This window comes from Pistacia vera, unplaced genomic scaffold, assembly GCF_008641045.1.
Source record: "Pistacia vera cultivar Batoury unplaced genomic scaffold, PisVer_v2 Contig347, whole genome shotgun sequence".
NCBI classification, from domain to species: domain Eukaryota; kingdom Viridiplantae; phylum Streptophyta; class Magnoliopsida; order Sapindales; family Anacardiaceae; genus Pistacia; species Pistacia vera.
The window spans coordinates 2595601-2614256 of NW_022196165.1; the positions used below are offsets into that span (position 1 = coordinate 2595601).

Here is an 18656-nt window from a genome sequence, read left to right on the forward strand (position 1 = left end):
AGGGGGTCTTTTGGAAATTTTTAAATTTATAAAAAACTAAAATAATAAAGTTTCAAGGGTATTTTAGTCTTTTCACTATTAATAAACAGAAATCACTAATAGAACATGACGGAAGGTACCTATTTGTCGTTTCAAAACTTTTTGGATACCAATTTATCGTTTCGATAAACCTTGGGTATGTGTAAGTTGTTCTCCCTATATTGAACGATCTCATCACGTCAGACTAGGATAGTGAGTAGGGCAGGCTACTGTAATGGTTTGGGGGCCATTTTTTTTTTTTTTTTTCTTTTTTTAAATTAATGGAACATTATACATAGGAGGGTTTTTTTAAGAAATGTTATATTATTGGGAATGTTAGATTACTGGAAAGATAGATTACCTTGAAATATTACTGGAAATTTTCAGGAAAATGTGTTTGGTTAGTTGGTGGGTATGTTATATTAATATGTTTGGTTATGGGGAATAAATTTGTGGGTATATTATTTAAATTATTAAATTGTCTCGCTTTTAAATATTAATATAATATTATTATTATTATTAATTTTTGAATAATTCTTTTAACCCACAATATTTCAGATTTAGCTAAAACACCCCTGCTTATATAAAACTTTAATTTATGATGAAATCACCCCCATCTCCTGCCGCCACTGCAAACCACTGCCACTGCAAACCACCGCCGGATGTCTTCGAAAGTCCCTGTGAGTACCTCACTATGACCAAGAGGCTCCGATATAGCCGTTTTTGGCCATCAATATGGCCGGAAACGGCCATATCGAAGCCTCCCGGAGCCTCCCACCGAATTTCGTTCTTTTTAGGGACTTCGACGATTTTTCGACAGCGGTCCGTGGTGGTTGGCCCGCTGTCGGCGGTGGTGGCTAGGTGGAAGTGGTGGTGGTGGTCTGTAAATTATTTTAAATATAAGGGCATTATTGTCCAAAATTTTAATTAAACATGGGTAAAATTGAAATATGATATTACTGTAAATTTGTTTTAAAGTAAGGGTATTATTGTCCAAAACTTTTATTAATAAGGGATAAAATTGTAACAAAAAGGATAATCCTGGTAATCTCAGAATACCTAAAAAATGGAGGTTTATAATCAGATTACCTCCAATATTACCAATAGTAACTACTATTGGTATTTGAAGATTATCGGAATCTTATATTATTTGACAATCAAACGTAGTAATCAAATAATATAAGATGACATTACTCCAATAATCTGACATTACCGCCAACCAAACGCCCCCATAATGGTATATTATATAGCTTTGGCTAACCAAAAAAATTATCTAATATTTCATATTATTGTTGATTCTTATAATTTTCTAATAGTGTATTATAATTAAGTGAAGAAAGATTAAAATATTATAGATAAGGATAAATTGAAAGTTTAAAAACTTAAATTTAAGTCTTACTCACTTTTTAATTTTTATCTACCTCTTATGTGGTATTTTAATAAATAAAAGCCGTCAACATTACAAATTAATTGATATTTATATAAATCAATACAAAAACATAACATATAATAAAGTTTTATTATTTATTAGTGAATGCATTAAGGCAATTTTTTTTTTCTTTTTTTACAAGCTAGCATCACATAATCTTGAAATAGTTCAATGAACTATACCAATATTTTTTGGGTAACCTCGGTAATTATCTCTCTCGTAACTCGAAAACAAGACCCTTGAGTATAGCTCACCTCAATAGCTAAAGCCTAAAATGTTTGCCATCCAGCAACAAGAGGAGAGGTTATACCAATATTTTTCTTATTCTAAATTAAAGAAAAACACTGAAAACATATATTGTATTAATTAAAATAACGAAAACGTAATTTCTTTTAAAGTATTGGACTAAAAAATAAATTTAATTGTCACAATTTTTGTGTTTACAAAGAATAAAGTTTTAAATGTATAAAATAATCTACAATTCACACAAAGTAGGGATACCAAAATATTTTTCATTATTTTTCTTTTTGTAATTTTTCTTTTTAATTTATACTACTAATACATTCTCATTGTTTGAGTTGTACGGAAATTATATTTATTCCTTTCATTTTGTAGAATAGTTTTTAAAAAATAACTTGGTAACTAGTATCCAATGAGCCCGAGAATGTTTCACGATATTTTATTATTTTGCCCCTCAAAAGTTATTTTTCAATTATATTTATTTTAGACAAGCCAAGCGTGGATGTCTGGATAAACACAATAGAAAATCTATTGTTCCAAGTTTAATTATACAGATTGAATAAAAGATCAGAGTTTGAATGTACTTTCGAATGTATGCATATTTCATTGATACATATACATTAAGATAGCTTGTTTATATCATTTTTTCTGTCGAAATCTAACTGAAAAGAATTAATTTCATTGATATAACCTAAAATTGAATTGAATTTATAAGTGAAACATGCACATAAAGATGGCATGAAAATTTAGAAATTCATGATGAAGATTTTAGAAATTCCATGATCTTATTTCTCATATATACGGTAGCTAAAAAACATAAATCCCTTAATAAAATTAAGGGGTTTAAAACATAAACACCCTTTAATATTATATGCCCAAATATTATAATATAATGATGTTTTTTAATCTAATAGATAACCGTTGTTAGCATAATCGGTAATATGATATGGTATATCAAAACAATTCAATTTGATAAGTAGATATAAAATAAATGAATCAAATGAAATAAATTTAATGAAAGATTAAATGATGGAAAAATATTGAGCACAATTATTAAAGTCAAGTCAACAGGATTTATGTAAAAAAAAAAAAATATTAAAAAAATTATTTGTGAAACTTCGAAGAAGGCTCGTGCTTGTAAAAAGTTACTTTTGAAGTCAATAGGAAATGATGAAAAATTATTAAAAGTTGTGACACCTTCAAGTTTAGGTGACAAATCAGTCTAACTCTACAAGTTTCAAAACTTATAAACAGTACCCATATTGAACAGTGTCGCTTCAAATAAATTAAAGGCTAATATGTAATTTATATTTGCTGAATTTAATATTTTAATCTCCATGCATCAATAAATAATTTGTTTCACACATTATGTGATAGAAATTTATATTCTTCAAGTAACCTATATATCAAAGTTAGGATCGTAACTTTGAATCTTAAGTACTGTGAATGTTTATATGTCAACACATTTATTATAGGATAATAGGATAAGTGTGTGAAGAAAATAAAGACTTGAAGGATGAAGAAATGCCGACTCAATTTCTTTAGCAATCTCTTTTATTGATTATAGAAGACATAAATAAATAGACATAAATAGACTTGAACTTTGATATATCTTGGCATTACTGATATTTTTAATATTTAATTATTATATTGTTACTTTAATAAGGGTTCATGGAAAAAACCCGTTTGAAGAATTAATTTATTAAGTACAGGAATTGATTAAAAATATAAAAAAACGCTTTTATTTATTTTAATTAATTTTATAGGTACGTAACTTTTTTAAGAAGTAGGAAATTTGAATTTTTTTTTTTTTATTAGACAAAGACGGTGACAAAAAATTTAGATTAATAAACATTAATATTTGGAGTGTCTCAATAGTTCTGTAGAACTCATGGGCCTTGACGTTAACGCTAAAAGATTAGGGACTTCCATGTAATTTATCATTCCCCCAAAGAGAAACGGTTCTGGACCTGAAACTATGCAAGTTCTTTCAATTCACAGCACAGAAAAAACCTCTGCCTTCCCGATTTCATTTTAGTGGTACTCAGAAGTGTTCGTTGACGGATCGGATTAAAGTTCATCTTTCGGCGAAAACTGTGAGTGTTCTAGGCTTCCTTTAAATCTATGGTTTTTATTTTCTGATTTCATTTTAATTTTAATGATCTGGCAAATCTAGTTGGTTTGTTTTAGAGAAAATCAGTGAAACTAATCATACAACTAACTATAGGATTTTAAAATCAATTTAGCTTAAGATGTTTTCATCCAAGTTTAATTTTACAGATCTGCACAAGATCAGAGTTCGATACTAGATGTATTTTTGTAAAAAATACAAAAAATTCTGGGAATTAAATTTATTCTTTGTTTTTCCAGCTTTTCAGGCTCTTTCATAGAAGGAAATTGGTTGCGCAGACAGCACGTATAACTTGCCTGAATAAAGTTAGTTAACAATTCTTTTTATCATGAGCATCCGAAGAGTCTCATCAAATGGATTCCTTTCTCTCTTTGGTTGGAAACATGAAGTCTTCCTGAGTTTCAGCGGTGAAGATACACGAAAGGGTTTCACAGGTCATCTCTATCGTGCTTTGACTCGAAAAGGAGTTGATGTATTTTGGGATGAAAAACTTGAGAANGGTATTTGCTCCTTTAGGATTATGTTCTTGTTTTTTGGGATCCTCCTGGTGCATGTTATGTTTATCTTCTTGTTTTTTTCTCACCACTTGGGCTGGGATATGGTTGGCAAAGTTTTGAGAGGTTGGCTGTTGTCTTGTAGTGTTCTTGTTTTGCTAGGTTGTTGGTTCTTTTAAAGGATGTGTAAAGGTTGTTGGTTCTTTTATACAATTACCATGATTACCCAAAAGAAAAAAAAATCCAAACCCTAGCATAGAGAAAGCAAGAGAGAAAGCGATGAAAGCTTGGAAGAGAAGATGGAAAGAGAATGGGGGTAAATTGATAATAAAAAATTTGGGTTTATAAATGTTTTAAGTTCGCTGATCTAGCACTGACATTACATCGATCTGACCCACTGATTAGACCAGTTAACTTGGGACCTCGGTCAAGGGTCGGGTTGGGTCTTAAAACATTGTAATGAATATCTTGAAAACTTATTTACGGTGACAGCTAATACCCTAGGTGCAAAACTTTCATCAAATATAATATTGTATCATTTATACCTATATTATGTGATGTACATTGATGGTGTATTATGTCTATATTGATGCACACCACCAACAAATGTTTAATCGTCAAAATCAAAAAACTTTTACAAGCTTAGTCCAACATCTAGGTGACGTTTAACATTTGACTAAGCGTTGGAGTTCCTTGACATTGACGAGAATTTTCAATAGTGTTGACATGCCTTGTGTCACAACCTTATTCCACAACGTCGTGATAAAAACAATAGGCATGGATAGCGTACGAGGTTGAAGGGTTTCGCGAAGCATTCAAGTGGTGTGTGACAACTGAGACATCATGTATGTTTTCTCCTAACATATTGGAAATGCTCATAAGATTCTTTAAAAGGAGCGTGCTCCATGAGAGGGGAGTGCAGGAGTCGATAGGAATTGTTCTTCATAGTTGACAATGAAAAAGCTATTAGGCCATCCCTACACAAATCATTTGGGAGCTAGAGTCACTTCCGTAATGAGTCTATGGCATAACGAAACCAATAAATTGAAGCCGATGAATAGCATAATGTGTAGGCTTAACTTTGCCCAAGGGTGAGTTCAAGGAGCTGCATAAGTCGTTCAACTCTGTTGAAACTCTAGGTCCGTGACAATTTGTATCATAGCAGGAAAGAAGACATTAGCATTGTAGTGTTCTCTTTTAAACGATCTTGCCAAAAAGTTCTCCCTTGTGCTTGCGAGATGCACCTGGGCTGCTAAGACGCAAATTAAGTATTGTGAGGAGTGCAAAGTTGACACGCAAGAGTGCAATAAGTAACATTGAGGGCAAACAACGTGTGAAGTCGAAGAAGCATGTGTGAGACGCATGTTAGGAAGTGCAACATTGGGCATGGACAACAACGCAACATGGAAGTGAAAGCTCTCGTGTGTTGTTGTGGTAGCTTTGAGCGAGTATTCAATTACCATAGGCGGAAGTGTACATCTCCATGATGGCAGAGTTTTGGCTAAAGGTAATTGGCATTCCTTTAGCCACTGGGTTTTGCCACAAGCCGAAAAATGTGATGATTGTGTCTGGCTAGCATTTACAAGAATGATGTGCATGAAGGCTTGCATACAAATGGGTGTGGGAAAATGTCAAGACCTTATTCCGCAACGTCGCGACAAGAGCAACAAGTGTGAAGATCATATGAGGTTGAGGGGTTTTGCTAATCACTCAAGTGGGATGTGATAGTTGAAACGTCAAGTGTTTTTCTTCCAGACACATTGACAATGCATCATAAGACTCTTTAGGAGAGAGGTGCTCGGTAAGGGGGGAGTGCAAAAGCCAATATGACCGTAGGAGTTGTTTTTCATACTCAACGATGAACAATGGACTAGGCCATCCTTGCACAAAATGGTCGAGAGCTGGAGTCACTTCCCTAATAAGTATGGCAGGACGAAACCAATAGACCTCAAGCTAATGAATGTAACATGTAGGCTTAACTCCTCTCAAGGGTAAGTCTTGGGTGCCTCATGACCGTTATGCTGTGTAGAAACTCTAGGCCGTGACACTTGGTTTCTAGTAGTTTTCACTCTCGTTTCTTTATTATTTTTTCTTTCTTACTTAAGACAAATGGAAATAGTTATTGATATGTCTAAATTTCTTAGAACAAAAATAAATTAAATAATTCATGTTTTTTAGTAAATTTTTTTAAATGATATTTTTATAGCATTAATTAGAAATAATTATTTTGTAATGTTAGTTGAATCTTAAAATTTCTATGGTGCATCTTCTTTCATAAATTTCTGGGTCCACCACTAACCAATACACTCACTGCGTCGATGGTGCCCGGATTTCTAGTGGTGTCTTATACTATAAAGCGCCATACATCAAACTTACCTCTATAAAATAATAACTGCAGAGATTATAATGAAACGTACTTTCATAAATATGAACTAAATATCAAATCATCACATCAACAAAACAAAAAAATAAAAAAAAATTAAGTTGATGCAGAAGAAAAAGACATCACAGAATCAAAATCCCACGTATGCTTCTTCGTAAGCTCTTCATTATCTTTTTCTTCTTTTATGCTCTTTACAACGTCAATTCCTTCCTTTATAAGCTTAGGCTTAAAGAATTTTCGGAAGTCTTATAAAATAGTTAAATTTATTGTTAACATTTCTCCACCACAAAGCTTCATGTTGGCTGGACAAATGGCAGGGGCCAAGTATTATCACATCTGAAACTAAGAAACGCTTTTTACTGTATTTGAGAATAGAAAGAAGAAGAAAAATGCGCATAAGAAGAAGAAGATAAAGAAGCCGAGGAGGAAGAAGAAGAAGCCGCAGAATATGAAGAAAAAATACTTCATTTGAGGAGTGAAGAAGTACAACAACAATGAGAAGAATAAGAAGAAGGACCAAAGCAATAGAAAGAAGAATTTCTTCATTTGAGGAATTCAGAGGCCCTTCACTTTCTTCCTCTGTAAGAACCTGAAAAATTGAACATATAATTAACTTCTTGGTGACCATCTAAACATTTTTAATTTTCAGTAAGAATTTACGGTTTAGAATTGGAAAAAAGTGAAAACACTTACAGCTTTGAGGGTGTTGTAGAACTCTGATTTTAAGTGATAATCTATTTCCAATTGAGTGATTGCTTCTTTTTAAGAGCTTTACAAAGAATTCTACAGAGCAAATGGAAGTGAAAATACCAAGAAGCTGGGATAAGTTTCTTGGTGATTATTAATTAGGTTCTTTCTCTCGGTCTGTGAAATGAATTTTTCTTCGCTGCTTTCTTGAAATTTCGGGTTAACTTCCTGCTCATTATTATATATGAAGACTTATTGACAATATTTAATGCAATAAAAAGTTAAATTTTCATTTTTAATGCAATAAAAAGTTAAATTTTCATTTTTTTATTCATATTTTTTAATATTTAAAAATTCTATGGATAATGTCTTTGATAGGAAGAAAGGACTTCTTATTAAATCTTTAAATGGATAGTTTCTTTATCTCCGTCTGTTAATTCCATTTTTCTTAATTTTCTTAGCTATTTCCTTCAACTTTATGAAATTCTATTCTTGGAATTTACCATGAAACTTACAATATGAAATATCCACTTGTTATTGGTTTTCATAATTGTAAGTGAATATTGCATAATTTGGTTTTCAAATTACCAATTTTATGTTCTAAATTTAAAATAGTTCAATATTCTTTTCTGTCAAACATTACCACCGAAAAAAATATAGAAAAAAAAGTACTTTTTATTTTTACTAAAATTCCGAGGTCCTTTGTGCAGCTGAACTTAGTTACAAGTTTATTTGTACGCGTGAAATAAATGTTGAGCTAAGGGAATATTTAAATTGCAAATAATTTACTAAACCTTTTGACAATTACCAAGTTTGAAACAATTGAATCTAAGCTAGGAATAGCTTATTGTTAGAAGATCGTATAACAAAAAACATCGAGATTAACAAGTAAAAATATAAGACACCACACAAAAAGATACGATATTTACTGTGATCGGTACAACCCACATACATCCACGGATGAGACAAAAAATTCACCATAGTAACGTCAACACGACATATAAGAGAACACACACCATAAACCTGGTACCTAATTAACAGAGTGGGGTTGACCTAGTACGTAATCTCGTACATAATTAATATAGTGAAAACAATCCTTGTCAATCTCTAATCTAATACCTAATTAATAATGTTTAATCAACTCTTTGCATCGTATATCTTGTGTAACTCATCACTCTTTCATAATATTGAATTGGTTTCCACGCCTATATTTATAGGTAACATGGTAGATATTCTACTCTTAATAAAAATATTTTTTATTACTAATAGGAGACTCATTTTTCTATTTCTAATAGTTTTCACATACTTATAACAATTTTATTTCTTTTTAAATTAATTTTTCTCAAAAGATATAATTTTATAAGGGAACAATTAGAAAAGTAAGTCACAATATCCTAACACTTATAAATGTGTTATGAATGTCAAATTTGATTAGCAGAAGAGAGTTCTATCACTCAAAAAATATTATATGAAGGATTTGTAAATCCTTATTTCACGTAAACTTCTCATAAGACAGTTGCTAAATCTATAAACTTCCACAGCTTTATCTCAAATTCTCAATTGTCCAGAAGACACTATTACAATTTTTTTGTTTTTAATATGAAAATTAAAATCCAAAAGAGTTATAATACCCTAAGAGTAAAGTATATTCCAATCCAATAAACTACCAGGTAGAGTATTTAGAATAGTATTTTTTTTAAAATTGAGTTGGGTTATTATTATGAAAATATAAATTGAATTTGAAAATGTGTTTGGTAAATTTTTTGAAAACATTTTCTGAAAAAATTAAATTATTTTTTAGTCTTCTACATTGGTAAATTTAGCTAAACACATTTTATAATAAAAGTTTTAAAATTAATAAAAATACCCCCACCCACCCACCCATTAAATATCGATAGCCGGCTACCATCATCAGATGGTGACTGGAAGTCGTCGGAATGGCTCACCACTGGTTGGATCTGGTCGATCGTGCGTCGATCTAGCATCTTCAGCCAGATATATGACCAGATCTAATAATTGACGATGGTCATATCTTAGCTATCGTTGGCAACTAGATGTGGCTAGATATGACTTTCAACGACCATATTTTTTATCGTAGATCTGGTCAAAAAAGGTCAGATCGACCACATCCAACTAGTTGTGTGCCATTTTGACAGATTTATGCTATCTTCAGTGGTGGTGGTCAGCTACTGAGAATATGTAGATGAGTGGGGTGTTTTCATTAATTTATAAACTTTTATTATTGAGGTGTTTAATGAAATTAATAAATCTAAGGGATTAAAAAAATATAAATATTTTATTTATTTAAATTTTAAGAATATTAAAATAAATATGTATTTTGAATAATATTAGATTGGATAATATTTAGAATAATAAAATAAAAAAGACAGCTGTATACATCATTACGATTTACGCGTGCGGATTGCCAAAGTGAAAGTAAAAGTCAAGTCAACAAAAGACGGCTTGCAAGAAGTTCATATTTAGTAAAATTCCTCTAACTCTCACAATTTTAAAAAAATTATAAACAATGCCCCATGGTTTGTCAGTTGTTTTGCAAGTAAATTGCTTTAAGCTAAAATATATAATATTTTTTTATTAAATTCAACATTCAGATTCCACTCACTAACCGTAAATCTTGCTATTGTTGTTGGTCAAGAAAGTGCAAAAAGAACATGGTTTATATTCTTATTTTTCAGTTATTTTATTTTATTTATTATTATTGTAAATCTCATAATGCTTAATCTAATATCTAAATAATAATGTTTAACCAACTCTTTGCATCGTATATCTTATATAGCCCATCACTCTCTTATAACATTGAATTGGTTTTCACATCCATATTTATAGGTAACATAATAGATATTCTATTTTTAATAAAAATATTTTTTTATTACTAATAGGAGACTTGTTTTTCAATTCCTAATAGTTTTCACACCCTTATAACAATTTTATTTCTTTTTAAATTAATTTTTCTAAAAAGATATAATTTTATAAGGAAACAATTAGAAAAGTAAGTCATAATATCCTAACACTTATAAATGTGTTACGAATGTCAAATTTGATTAACATAAGAGAGTTCTATCACTAAAAAAAAAAAAAAAAATTGTACGATTTGTAAATCCTAATTTAACGTAAACTTGTCATAAGAGAGTTGTTAAATCTATTAACTTCTCACAGCTTTATCTCAAATTCTCAATTGTCCAAAAGACACTATTACAAATTTTTTTAATATAAAAATAAAATCCAAAAGAGTTATACCCATAAGGCTAAAATATATTCCAATCCAATCTCTACATTATTACGCGTAAGGAGTGCAAAAGTGAAGTCAACAATAGACAGCTTCCAAGAAGGTTCATATTTAGTAAAATTCCTCTAACTCTCACAATTTAAAAAAAATTATAGACAGTGCCCCATAGTTTTGTCAGTTGTTTTTCAAGTAAATTGCATTAGGCTAAAATATATTTTATTTTCATTAAATTTAATGTTCATATTCCACTCACTAACCATAAATGTTGCTATTGTTGCTCGTCAAGAAGGTGCAAAAGGAATATGGTTTATATTCTTAATTTTTTAGTTTTTTCATTTGATTTATTATTATTGAAAATATCATAATACATATTACACTATTATATTAACTTTAACAAATAAAAATTAAGAAATATACTTTTTTTCTTTCTTGACCTTGAGGTTTACTTTACAAACCATTAGGGTTCTAATGTTTTCTCAAACTTGAGAGCTAGTCCATGACAATTGCCCTCGAAAAATTAATACATTATATGGCTTTTGGATAATTTGATCAAAAATAATTATAAGTTTTCATTTTAATTCAAATATATAGTTGGAAACTTGGATGGAGATTAAAGTTTGGGGTGTTAATGTCAGTTTATAAAAATTTCTGGTATTGACATTATTATTAGAACTTGGGGGTGTTCACAAGAATCACAACAAGCAAACAAGGAAACGTCTTGAGGTCACAACACAGAAAACCTGTCGGCTTTTGCTTTGTTGACTGATCGGTTCAGAGTTCATCTGTCGGATTTCAATCAGTTCATCTTTAATTCTTGGCTGCAACACCTTCAAATCTGTAAGTTGTCGAACATTCTCGTTTCTTTAAATCTATGTTTTTGTTTTCTGGTTTTTCCATTTTAGTTTGAAGAAGCTAATCTTAGATAAATGAACTAATCTTTCAACCACATGGGATCTGAAAATAAATTTATCTTGAATATATGTTGATATAAGTTTAATTTTATAGATCCACACAAGATCAGAGTTTAAGAATACGATTTTTCTTTTCCTGGAAAGTTTCTTTAATAATATGTTCGAGAAATTAGATTTATATTTTGATTTTTCAACTTTTCAGTTTTACTTTTCCAGGCAGGAGGAATTGCAACTTGCCCCAAACATGAGCACTAAAAGAGTCCCTTCATATGGTTCGTCTTCTTCTTCTTCCAGTAGTTGGAAATATGATGTATTTATAAATTTTGAAGGTGAAGGCACTGGCAAGAATTTCACGGATCATTTGTATGTTGCTTTGTATGGAGAAAGATTTAAAGTATATAAAATTGACAAAGAAATTGATAGAGGAACACCCGTTTCACCAGAACTTGTAAGAAAAGCAATTGAAGAGTCAAGAATTTCAATTGTTGTTTTCTCGAAAAGTTATGCTTCTTCTACTCGGTGTTTGGATGAACTTTTGAAGATTAGTGAGTGTAAGAACACAGTGGGACAAATTATCATTCCAATTTTCTATGATGTGGAGCCATCTGTGCCAAGAAAACAAAATGGAGACTTTCGAAAAGCATTTGCTGAACATGAAGAAACTTTGAAAGAGAACATAGAGGAGGTGCAAGTATGGAGGAATACTTTGAAAGAGGTGGCCAATATCTCTGGATTTCCCTTGAAGGATAGGTAAATTTTCTTTATTCTTCTTAAGAATATAGAGAGCTTTATTTCTTCTTGCTGTTTCTTGAATGGAAGTACTTCTTGGAGTTAGGAATCAGTTAGCCAGAATTATGAATATTTTGTTAATTCTTGCAATATTTTCAATGGAAGTAGGTATAGGGTTGTGGATGTGTTGTTGTGATGGGATAGTACATGAATCATATGAAAAAGGGATTTGAGATGGTTAGTTAATTAGTAGTATGAATATGATGATGAGTATGATTATTAATTATGTTTGATGAAGAGTACGTTTGAGATTTGTATTTTGGTTTATAATGTAAAAATTTAATAAATGTTGGTGCAGGTACGAGTCAGAATTGATTGAAGATGTTGTTGAAGAAGTGAGAAGAAAATTAAGTGTTTCAGGTTCAAGATTGATGAATTTGAAGAAAGTAATAGTTGGTGTGAGTTCATGTTTAGAGCAGCTATGGATGCAGGCAGAGATACGAAGGCCAAGGGTTCAATGGAGGCAATCATCAATTGCCCCAACTCTAATCCCCTGTTTTTTTTTGAGCCTTTTATAGAGTTTTGAAAAAATGAAGTCACCGCTTGACAACGACGTGTTGAAATATTTGTGGATATTCCACTGCCACATGCTGAGCTGCGACATTTTGAGTTTCATTGACCAGTGTTTTAGGCTTCTCTCATTGGCTATTATGATGACAGCTTTGTATTTGATTTGGCTTTCTTTTCATTGACTAGTAAGATGCTAGCTTTTATTGTGTAAGAATTTCAATTTGAATTAAAATTTAAATTAGAACCTTCTCATCTCATCTGCCAACTATTAATTATATCTTTACGGTTGCAAATTAACCTACTAACTGTACTCATTTCAAGTTTGAAAATCAGTAAACTTCAACTGAAGACTAATTTTTAGTGAATCAAGAGAAGATTTGTTTTCTATTTTCAGGTTTCATTGATTAATTAGTATAAAAGAGGTGTCATCATAAACATATAAATACTAATATTCTTAAACTACACATAAACTATTATAGTAATGTATATATATATATATTTTAAAACAAAACGAGAGAAAATCAACTCCTTTTTTTGTTTTTTTAAATAGTGTATACAGTACAGGGCCAGCCAAAGTCATTGCATGCCTCAAACTATTACATGTGGAGAAAGAATATATTGTATATAAATTTCCAAAAGCTTTATCTTTGAATGTATAATAAGATTACTGAGCTTTAGAGAATCTAGGAAAGTGAGCGTGCACTAAAACCTGCTCTCTAAATTTAATATTGATCTTCAAGTTACCTATTTATATCTATTATATTTTATATTTTATATCAAATTTACACGTGTAAATTTCAAAAAATATTTACCTATTAAATTTACTATAAAATAGGTATAATTTAATATTTACCTGAGTTTGAGCAACTAACGAGTCGTAAATGCCAATGCATATTAAATTACTAATTTTAATTTTAAAATGACAGTAAATATTTCCTGAAATACGTGTAAATCAAATTTATATTAAATTTGAATTATACCCATTTCGCTGGAAATCAAATTTAATAAATAGGAGTTCATTTCTCCTCTCTCTCTAACTCTCCGGCATCACACACACACCCTCTACTTCGGTCATGTTTAAAATTTGATAGTGAAGTGAAAACTTTTAATATCAGGTAACATTAGAATAATTTTAGCTTTTAAGACTAGAATAATTCTAAAGTTAGTTTGTAACTAATAAAACTTATGTTAAACCAATATAGAAACTGTCTAGAATTATAGATAACAAATACGGACAGAATGAGATACCTATCCAAATACAAACGTATAATGATATTTCCATCAAAGTATAATTTTATAATACTTGTATCTTTTGGGTATTCAACCTTGAATTTTAAGTTATTATGGTTTACCGATTTGTATTTAAAAAATGTTAGGATAATAAACTTCTAACCAATGTTTTAAAACCCAACCCAGGGTGCAACCGGCACGTTTCCGAGTCCCCGATGATATCGGTTTGATCGCTGGTCAAACCAATTGACAAAAATTTTAAAATTCAGCAAATACACCACTAAAAATATACTGTACGCCTATATGTTTGAACTTTATCAAAAAACACACTAAATGCAATCGCACCGGCGACCGAGTTGGCGACGGCAACACCCCAGATGCAAACCAATCATCCCCTGAGCCCATTCACTAAAATCTACCAAGATCTGGCCGAAATAGGTTCGATTTAAGACGATTCACCGACGCTAGCGTGGGCATTCCGGCCAGCTCTCATCCCACGCCAGGCGGCGAAAACACCTCCCATCACCAGGAATCAATCCCCTCTCCTCGCCGACCAAAAACCCAACCTCACCCCACCCCTGCTTAGCCTCTCAATCGCCAGTGAAATCAAGTTGCCTGCGCCAATTTGTCGTTCTTTCCGGTCGATTTACTCACCTAGAAAATCAATGATGTCACCACCATTACATTCACACGGCGCTTTATCTTCAAGCCCTAAGTTCCGCGAGTCAATTGCTGCCAATCATCCACCCAACCTAGGGTTTGGGTGAATAGAAAAGTTATAACCCCAGCCCGTTGAAGCTTCTAGGTCTCCGTTGAACAGGTCTAACCAGCCGAGCCGGGCTGGTATTAAAACAATGGTATAAACCGCCCGTGAAGCTTCGGTCGTTGGTTCAAAACGACCAGGCCGGGTCGGGTTTTAAAACAATGGTTTTTATTGAAACTTCAGTAATTTACAGCCTTCAACAAGTTCAATCTGGAGGGCCAAACTAAGTTTTCAAGGAGGGAAATTTACAGCCTTTAACAAGTTTAGAGAGGGATGAGTCCCTCCAATCTTATACAGATAGGTTACGCGAACTCACAAAGTGGCTCACACTCCTGAAGAGTCCGTTCAGACTCTCCTTATTGCAGGGGTTCGCCCGTAGACTGACTATATGAAAAGAGCTACAGTGAGAGAACGATTTCCCTCATCGTTTTACTACGACCTCCTTGAGAAGTATCTCCGAATAGAAAATTTTAACGACTGCATCAATCGCCACAACCCAGGCCGTCAACCCGGTGTTTCCGGCCGAGGGGAGAACAGTAGAAGGTGCATCGCAGTGGGCTAATGACGATCAGCGAAAAGGGAAGAATAATGATTCGGGCCAAAAGTTACGCCCAGTCTCTTCGTCGCAATCGCGACAAGAAATAGTAACACTTCTTTGAATGCCTCCAGTATCAGAATTCTGGTAAATCAGGGGAGGTCAGCTGCTGGAGAGTCGGAAGCCCATGAAGAATCCCTTTCAGCCAGAACAGCAAAAATATACCGCTATCATCGGACAATAGGCATCACACGATGAGGTCGGCTCTCAAGCAAGCAATTGAAGACCTCATCAACATGGGCACTTCAAGAGTATGTTGACGGTTGACTCCCGTCGAGAAAAGATCAAGAGGAACGGGGAAAGGTGTCGTGGTCGCAAGGCCTCTACTATGTAGGGATCTTTTCAGAGGCGCCCCCTGTGGGGTAACTCTTGAGATTCCTAGGAAAGTGATGCCGGGAAGTCGCCATGACCCCTTGAGTGTAATGAGCATGGCGCCGAACCTGCTAGCTCGCAGGGGAAAGAATTACCTTCTCTGAAAAAGAGCATACGACTACATCACCCCCAAGACGATGCATCATCATCGCGTCTCAAATAGGCCAATGCGAGGTCCACAGAATGCTGGTCGACAATGGAGCGACGTGAAATCCTATTCCAGTTAAGCCTTCAAAAGATGAACTGGACGAGGCAAGACCTAAAGCTCACTCATTCCCCCTCTACGGTTTATACCGAGGATCACCTGATTCCAAGGGAAACGATTTGTCCACAACGTTGGGGAAAACCAATGAAGTGACAAAGGTGACGAGGTCTTGGTGGTAGATTGCCGTCCGCCTTCAACAGCATGCCTGGATACTTCTACTACGAATTTCAGGCTGTCACTTCTATTACCATATGAAATAAGTTCCCCACCCCGTAGGAATCAGGAAGTACAAGGATCCAAAGTGAATCTCCGATACTGCTACATAAAGGCAGTCGATGGCCTGCAAGGGAAAGGGGAAGCTAGTGGCCCCCCTGACACGCCATGACTAACCAAGATCGAGCCATATCTAGACCAACAGGATAAACATGATCCACGTATCCAGAGGTGTCTTCACAGCGGGCCAGTTGAGGACCTGTCTGAGGTATTGGTCGATGAAAGCGAGTCGACCAGAGTATTAAGAATGCGGAGTAATCTCAATTCACACGCATCAAAAAATTGAACGAGCTTCCTTAGAAAAAACATCACTGTTTTTGCATGGACTTACGCCGATATGAATCGAGATCACCGAGCGTATAATGTCAGCTTAAACATTGACAATGCATCAAGCAGTCCGCCAGAAGAGAAGCAATGAACCCTTTTGAACGGTTTATTCAGAGAGGTACTTTACCGCAGTTGGGGTGCCAACCTGCTTTTTAGTAAAGAAACCAACGGAAATGGCAGACCTGCATCGATTTCAACGACCTCAATAAAAACTGATACAAGGATAACTTTTCGCCTGCGAGGATCTACCAGCTCCGTTATGCCACTTGCTGGGTGAGCTTACGAGCTTTATGGATGCCTACTCAGGATTTATTAGATCTCGATATACATCAATGAAAGAGCATACCTCTTCATTACAAATCGGGGACGTATTGTTACAAGGTTATGTCCTTCGGCTTGAAGAACGCTAGGGTAACTACCAGCGGTGGTTAACGTATGTTTCCGAAACAAATCGGCAAAACAATGGAAGTCTATGGTGAGACATGCTAGTTAAGTCGCATGACGCTTTCAGAATCACATAGCCATCTTGCCGAATGTTCGACTGTACTCGAAGGTACAGAATAAACTCAACCCTCTAAGTGCTCATTGGTGGTATCCTCGGAAAGTTCCTGGGGTACATGTTAACCAACAGGGAATCAAACCTAAAAAAGATCCAAGCTCTCTCGATATGAAAAGCCCCTGCCACAAAAAAGAGGTCCAGAACTTGATGGCAGATAGCGGCTCCAGAGTTGCTTCATATTGAGAGTAATAGACGTGCTACACATTTTTATGTGCTTAAGGCCACAGGAATTCGAATGGACTCCAGAGTGCGAACAAGCCTTTCGAGTATACTAGGAACACTTGGAAGACCACCTCTCCGTCATAGCTCTCCTAGGAAATTTTACTTCTGTACCTATCCGTCGTCCCAGCATACGGTTAGCGTTGCCCTCATCCGTAAAGAAGACAGAGTGTTAGTGGCCGTATAATTGATGCAAGCGACCTGTTGGATAGCCGGATACAGTACCCAGAGATGAAACGATTAGCTTATGCGGCTTGATTGCCTTAGAAAGCTCAACGACCTTACTTCCTGACCACACAACCATGTTCTGACCAACCTACCCGCTCAAGAAGTCCTTCAGAAGCCAGAGGCTTTAGGTAAGTTGCTTAAGCGGGCCATGGACTGAGTCAGTTCGACATCTGCATTACAAACTAAAACAACCATTAAAGGGCAGGTTGTTGCCGATTTCATTTCGAAATTCCATACCAATCTGATCGAGGACCCAGAGCAACCAACTGGCAGGTTGTTACAGAAACAACTTAGAAATAAACCTGGAGTCTCTATGTTGATGGTTCTCGAACAGAAAGGATCGGGGCAGGTCTTCTCCCTCCCAATCTCGAAGGGAAGCGCATTCATGGAATCCTTCGGTTGGGTGTTAGGCTACTAACGACAGGCTGAGTAGAAGCGCCTACTATCTGGTCTGGACTAGCAAGGGAAATGGGACCGAGGTGATCAGCATTCACAGCGACTCCCAGTTGGTCGTTATCAGATCTCGAGAGAGTACCAACCAAGGAAGAGAACATGATCAGCTACCTAAGAAAACACAGGCCGCACTCGAGCCTTTCAAGCACTTCACGATCACGCAAATCAGAGATAGTAACCTCTATTGCCGACACCTTGGCAAAGATAGCTCATCGCTACCAACTACAACTAATGATTTGATATTATTATGATGTGAGAAAACATTTAGGCAGCATTCAAACTTGTCATTTGTGTTTTTAGTATTCTCAAATTGGGATGGGATCTGATATCCATTGGACATCTTCATTGGATGAGCACACAGTCTGGATTAACAGCTGAAGTTCCCTTTTTGGGTCACTGCCCAATGTGTTCCATTGTGTTTTGAAATGTGCTTGGTTGACAATTTCATGTGGAGTATGCTGTTTTTTCCAAACCTTGAAGTTGTTGTAGGTTATCTCTCTGTGACAATGGATTAGATGGTATTTGGTTGTCTTTCTTCTCTTTTGGCGATTCCTGGTAGGTGCTGCTGAACTTAATTATTCATCTGGATTCGA

General features: G+C 34.2%; 2 protein-coding genes across 4 annotated transcripts in view; both read left to right on the top strand.

Moving 5' to 3' along the window:
• Positions 1–18656, top strand: part of LOC116139162 (toll/interleukin-1 receptor-like protein) — a 77119-nt gene that overhangs the window by 15793 nt on the left and 42670 nt on the right. The window lies entirely within an intron of this gene.
• Positions 11314–13078, top strand: LOC116139164 (TMV resistance protein N-like). Of its 2 annotated transcripts, none has more exons than XM_031424835.1 (3): positions 11314–11466; positions 11743–12290; positions 12628–13078. In XM_031424835.1, the coding sequence occupies exons 2-3, from the start codon at positions 11785–11787 to the stop codon at positions 12845–12847; spliced, it is 726 nt and encodes a 241-aa protein (XP_031280695.1). In that variant the 5' UTR covers positions 11314–11466; positions 11743–11784; the 3' UTR covers positions 12848–13078. The 2 variants fall into 2 exon arrangements, with proteins under 2 accessions (XP_031280695.1, XP_031280696.1); XM_031424836.1 differs by having other exon boundaries at positions 11315–11466; positions 11757–12290.

Coding starts and splice junctions, on each gene's coding strand:
- LOC116139164 (XM_031424835.1), top strand. CDS start 11,785: ATGAGCACTAAAAGAGTCCCTTCATATGGTTCGTCTTCTTCTTCTTCC. Junction 12,291..12,627: donor GGATTTCCCTTGAAGGATAG/GTAAATTTTCTT, acceptor ATGTTGGTGCAG/GTACGAGTCAGAATTGATTG.